Source organism: Carlito syrichta, unplaced genomic scaffold, assembly GCF_000164805.1.
Source record: "Carlito syrichta isolate Samal-C Ts95f unplaced genomic scaffold, Tarsius_syrichta-2.0.1 Scaffold312739, whole genome shotgun sequence".
NCBI classification, from domain to species: domain Eukaryota; kingdom Metazoa; phylum Chordata; class Mammalia; order Primates; family Tarsiidae; genus Carlito; species Carlito syrichta.
In genome coordinates this window covers 810,121-815,930 of record NW_007256835.1, presented here as the reverse complement: position 1 = coordinate 815,930, position 5,810 = coordinate 810,121, and the positions used below count along the sequence as shown (strand labels likewise).

At 43.9% G+C, this 5,810-nt stretch overlaps 1 protein-coding gene and 1 pseudogene across 1 annotated transcript in view; one reads left to right on the top strand and one right to left on the bottom strand.

The window, feature by feature from the left end:
- Positions 1-5,810, bottom strand: part of TMED6 (transmembrane p24 trafficking protein 6) — a 9,942-nt gene that overhangs the window by 1,117 nt on the left and 3,015 nt on the right. The window contains exon 3 of the mRNA XM_008070032.1: positions 3,907-4,055. Coding sequence (XP_008068223.1) covers positions 3,907-4,055 — 149 coding nt within the window. The remainder of the gene's footprint in view (positions 1-3,906; positions 4,056-5,810) is intronic.
- Positions 1,130-1,639, top strand: LOC110596711 (annotated as a pseudogene).

Sequence of the window (5,810 nt, the reverse complement as noted above, 5' to 3'; positions counted from 1 at the left end):
CATCTCTGCAATAAATAAAAAAAAATCAGCCGGGTGTGGTAGCGCATGCCTGTAATTCCAGCTACTTGGAAGGCTGAGGCGGAAGGATCGCCAGAGCCCAACAGGTCGAGGCTGCAGTGGTCAGGAGTGGCCACTGCACTCCAGTCTAGGCGACTGAGTGAGACTCCAACTCAAAAACAAAACAAAACAAAACAATACTTCAGTGCTCAAACTAGAGAGCTCTTCCAGAAGAGCTCTAGATTTAGACGTGTACTTAGCACATCATTACCCTTCCAGGTGATACCTTATTAAAAGGCCTGAAAGTAAATATTTTAGGCTTTGCAGACCATACTGTCTCTTGTGACTACTCAACTCTGCTATTATAGCACAAAAGCAGCCATAGACAGTATAAGATTCTTAATGAGCATGGCTGTGCGCCAATAAAACTTCCATTTGCTAAAGCAGATAAGCTTTTGTACACCAAGGAGACTCAAGGAAGTGAAAAGACATTCCACAGAATGGGAAAAAAATATCTGCAAATCATGTATCTGACAGGAGACTTGTATCCAGAATGTGTAAATAAAATTCTTACAACTCAATAAAAAGAACCCGGCCAGGCACGTTGTCTCAAGCCTGTAATCCCAGCACTTTGGGAGGTTGAGGTGAGGGGATTGCCTGAGCCCATGGGTTCGAGAACAGCCTGGGCACCTTGGTGAGACCTCATCTCTACAATAAAAAAATTAGTCAGGCATGGTAGCGCACACCTGTAGTTCCAGCTACTTGGAAGACGGGCGGAAGGATTGCCTGAGCCCAGCGGGTAGACGCTGGGGTGGCTGTGAGCGGGCGTGTCACTGCACTTCATCCTCCTAGGCGATGGAGTAAGAATCCAACTCAGAGAACAAAACCGAAACATAAAATGGGCAACTAGCCAGGCTTGGTGGCTCAGCCTGTAATCCCGCGCCTTTGGGAGGCTGAAGTGAGTGAATTGCCTGAGCCCGCGGGTTCGGGACCTGCCTGGGCAACTTGGCGAGACCTCATCTCTACAATAAATCAGAAATTAGCCGGGCATGGTAGCACACGCCTGTACTTCCAGCTACTTGGAAGGCTTGAGGCGGATGATCGCCGGAGCCCAGCAGGTCGAGGTCCAGTCTGGGCGACAGAGTGAGACTCCAACTCAAAAACAAAACAAAACAAAAAAATGCTCAACTAATGGGATCAGTGATGTCAGATGCAAAATGCCAGGCCTATAGTACCAACATGAAGGAGGCCACGAATTCCATTTCAAGGCATCTCTGAGCCCAAGGAGCAGACACCATGAACAAAGTTCAGCCTCTCAAGTTGAAAAAATTAATGGGCAAGAAGTTATTGAAATTAAATGATGGCAGACATGTCTAAGGAATGCTGTGGGATTTGACCTCTTTGTGAATCTTGTGATAGATTCATGTGTAGAGATGGCAGCTAGCGGACAGCAGAGCAATAATGACATGGTAATACGGGGAAATGGTAGCTTCGTGTTAGAAGCTTTGGAACAAGTATAAATGGGTTTTAAGTAGAAAAGTCTGTCCTCTAAAGGGCTTGTTTTACTGTGATGTAAAGATCAGGTCATGTACATTTGTATTAAACTTTTTGTTAAATAAACTTCTGTAATGGTCAAGAAAAAGGGGCAAATGATTTGAATAGATATTTCTCCAAAGAAAATATGCAAATGTCTAATAAGCACATGAAAAGGTGCTCAGTGTTATTAATTATTAGGGAAATACAACTCGAAACCACAAGATACCACTTTATACCTGCTGGGGTGGCTATAATACAAGGCCAGCTGGGCATAGTGGCTCACATTACTTTGGAAGGCAGAGGTGAGAGGATTGCCTGAGTTCAGGCATTCGAGATCAGCCTGGGCAACATGGTGATACCTCGTCTCTACAATAAATCAAAAAAATTAGCTGGGCATGGTGGCGTGTACTTGTAGTTCCAGCTACTTGGAAGACAAGTGAAAGGACCACTTGAGCCCATTAGGTCGAGGTTGCAGTGGCCATGAGCGTGCTACTACATTCCAGCTTGGGCAAGAGTGAAACTGACTCAAAAAAAAAAAATTGGGAAACGCATCTCAAAACCACAAGATACCATTTTATACCCACTAGGGTAACCACCCTAATAAAAAAAAAAAGCCAGGCACAGTGGCTCATGTCTGTAATTCCAGCACTTTGAGAGGCCATGGCGGGAGGCTCACTTGAGACCAAGAGTTAAAGACCACCTAGGCAACAAAGCAAGACCCTCCCTCTAAGAAATAAAATAACAAGTATCAGTGAGAATGTGGAGAAATTAGAACTCTCATACGCTGCTTGTGGGTGTTTTAAAATGGTTTAGCCACCATGGAAACAGTCTGACAGTGTCTCACAAAGTTACTATATGATCTAGCAATTCCACTTCCAGGTATACAGAAATAAAAACAAAAATGTTGTCAATGTCCTTTTTTTTTTTTTTTTGAGTCAGTCTCTGTTGCCCAGGCTGGAGTGTAGTGGCATGCTCACAACCACTGCAACCTCGACCTGCTAGGTTCAGGCAATCCTTTCACTTCAGCCTTCTAAGTAGCTGGAACTACAGGCTGTGCCACTACGCCAAGCTACTTTTTTTGATATATTGTAGAGATGAGGTCTCGCCATGTTGCCCAGGCTGGTCTCAAACCCGTGGGCTCAGGCAATCCTCTCTCCTCTGCCTCACGAAGTGCTGGAGAGCCACTGTTCCTGGCTCAAAAACTATAAATGTTCATAGCAACATTACGGTAGCCAAAAGTTGGAAACAGCACAAATGTTCATCAACTGAAGATGGATAAAAATGTAAATAAAAAAGTACAATGAAATATTACTCAGCCATAAAAAGGAATAAAGTACTGATAACATGCAAAAACATAGATGAAACTTGACAGTGCTAAGGGAAAGAAGCCAGACACAAAAGGCAACATACTCTATAATTCTATTTATATAAAATGTACAGAATAGGTAAATCTCTCATGCCTATAATCCCAGTACTTTGGGAGGCAGAAGCAAGAGGATTTCCTGAGACCAGGGGTTCAAGACCAGCCTGGCAGCTTGGTGAGACCTCATCTCTACAATAAATCAAAAAAATTAGTTGGGCATAGGGGTGCATGCCTGTAGTTCCAGCTACTTGGAAGGCTGAAGCAGAAGGATCATCTGAGCCTTGCAAGTCAAGGCTGTGGTGGCTGTGAGTGTGCCACAACACTCCAGCTAGGGTGACTGAAACTCCAACTCAAAAAAATAAAGTCTGGATGCAGTGACTTATACCTATAATCCCAGCACTTTGGGAGACCAAGGCAGAAGTTTGAGACCAGTCTAGGCAACATAGCAAGACCCTGTCTGCAAAAGTCGGGTATGGTGATGTGTGCTGTAGTCCCAGTAACTCAGGAGGCTGAAGTGGGAGGATCACTTGAGCCTATGAGTTCAAGGCTGCAGTGAACTATGATTGCACCACTGTACTCCAGCCTAGTGCCAGAGCGAGACCCTGTCTCTTTTTTTTTTTTTAAAAAGGCAATGGTCCAGGTTTGATCTGTGAGCCATAGATTGGCAACTCTAGGTATGGGACAAGTGAGGAATTCCGAGAGCTCCAAGTCATAATTTATTAAAGGATTCACATCCCCCCTTGCCTGTTTGGTTTCTACCCAAATGAACCCTCTTAAATGATATTACTCCCATAATTTTACTGTTTACTTTTTTTAAAATTTAATCTTAAAATAAGAGACGAGTTCTCGCGGCATTGCCCCGGCTGGTCTTGAGTTCCTGGCCTCGAGAGTCCTCTCACCTTGGTCTTACAAAGTGCTGGGTGGAAGCCACTGTGCCCAGCCTGACTCCCCTAATTTAAATTTAAAATCAGTTTCCACAGATGTTTCTCGCCCACAACACACTCCATTACCTCTATGGCATCCAGAGTGTCATTCAGTTGTTTTCTTTCATTCTGTTTGTGGTCCATCTCTGGCCCCTCATAGAAGACTCCAAAATTGAGGTACACTTGCACAGAACCAAAGTGATTCAGCTGATTTTTTACACAAAGTTGATAAAAACCTGTAGGAATTCCTAGATCATTACTAAGTCTTTGGTTCCCCACCCTCTGTTAAGTTTTCCCTAGAGATACCTGTTCTTCAGTTTTATAATTGCTACAATAGCATCTTTTAACCTAGAAAGTACAAAGATCACATTTTTGAAATAGAAGACACTGACCTTATGTGAAGCTTATTTTACTAAATATTATACTGCCAAATTTCAGAACCTTTGTTCATTCCATACTGGGTAGAAAACAATGTTTTCTTTCTTTCTTCCAACCTATAATTCCCACATCTATTAAGAAACTCTGGCCTAGCCGGGCTCGGTGGCTCAGCCTGTAATCCCGCGCCTTTGGGAGACTGAAGTGAGTGGATTGCCTGAGCCCGCGGGTTCGAGACCCGCCTGGGCAGCGAGACCTCATCTCTACAATAAATCAAAAAATTAGCCGGGCGTGGTAGCGCGCGCCTGTAATTCCAGCTACTCGGAAGGCCGAGGCAGAAGGATCGCCGGAGCCCAGTAGGTCGAGGTTGCGGTGGCCAGGAGTGGCCAGTGCACTCCAGTCTGGGCGACAGAGTGAGACTCCAACTCAAAAAAAAAAAAAAAAAGAAACTCTGGCTTAACAGACTGAGCTGAAATTAATGGTGTTTGCCTGCTCCTTATTACCATTAAGGGCTGGGGACACCATCTTGAACTTGAAACTAGGAAAAAAGTTGATGCATCATGAACAAAAGAGACTATACTGCTGCAGTAATTGCCTGCAAAGAAGTCTGTGCAGTGACTGATGGTTTAGGATATCTGCTAGTGCTGGTTCTCAACTGAAGTTGCCTCTCTTTGTGTGTGACATGGGTGGAGGAGCAGGAAAGTGGGATTATGAAAGGTGTTGTAGCGGCTCATGCCTGTAATCCCTGCACTTAGGGAGGCCAGATGAGAGGATTGCCTGAACCCAGAGGTTCGGGACCAACCTGGGCAACTTGGTGAGACCTCGTCTCTACAATAAATAAAAATTAGCTGGGCGCGGTGTTGCACACCTGTAGTTCCAGGTACTTGACAGGCTGAGGCAGAAGGATCCCTGAGCCCAGCAGATCGAGGGTGTGGTGGCATTGAGCATGCCACTGTATTCTTGCCTGGGCAACTGAGTGAGACTCTGACTAAAAAAAAAAAAAAAAAAAAAGTGCTGCAGCTTTTGAATGTCAAAATGAGTGTAAGGTACTACTGGCGTGTAGGGCAAATGTGTTAAATATATATTAATCCTGAATAAATGTCCTGTGCTACACAGTGAAGAATTATCTAATATCTCTGTTGAAAAAGTTGAGAAAATTTTTATGTACAACTGCCTAGTAAAGAGGGCAGTGAAGACTGGTATTTTTCAAAGTAGGCTGGGCTTGATCTAGCTGTAGGAATTTTCTGGCTGGAAAAGTGCTTTGAGTATGGCTATCTCACATGGCCATGCATTTTCTTTTGCCCTAAATCTATTTTAGCAACTGTCTCAAGTATTCTAATGACTAGAAATAAATACTCTTGCAATAAATTTATTAGTTGGAATTCTGTATTATAAAATGTGTTTCTGTTTTGGTTGATTTCCCAGAATCTGATCAGCTGGAGATGATAAGGTAAAATTGAGAGACTGTAACAGTCACCTGGAGACCTTGCCCCCAGACTGCTGTGGGACTGCCACTTGACGTCATTGGATGTCAGCAGTCTCCAGGACCACTTGTGGCTTTTGGCATTTTTTTTTTTTTTTTTTTTTTTTCGGAGTCTCACTCTGTCGCCCAGACG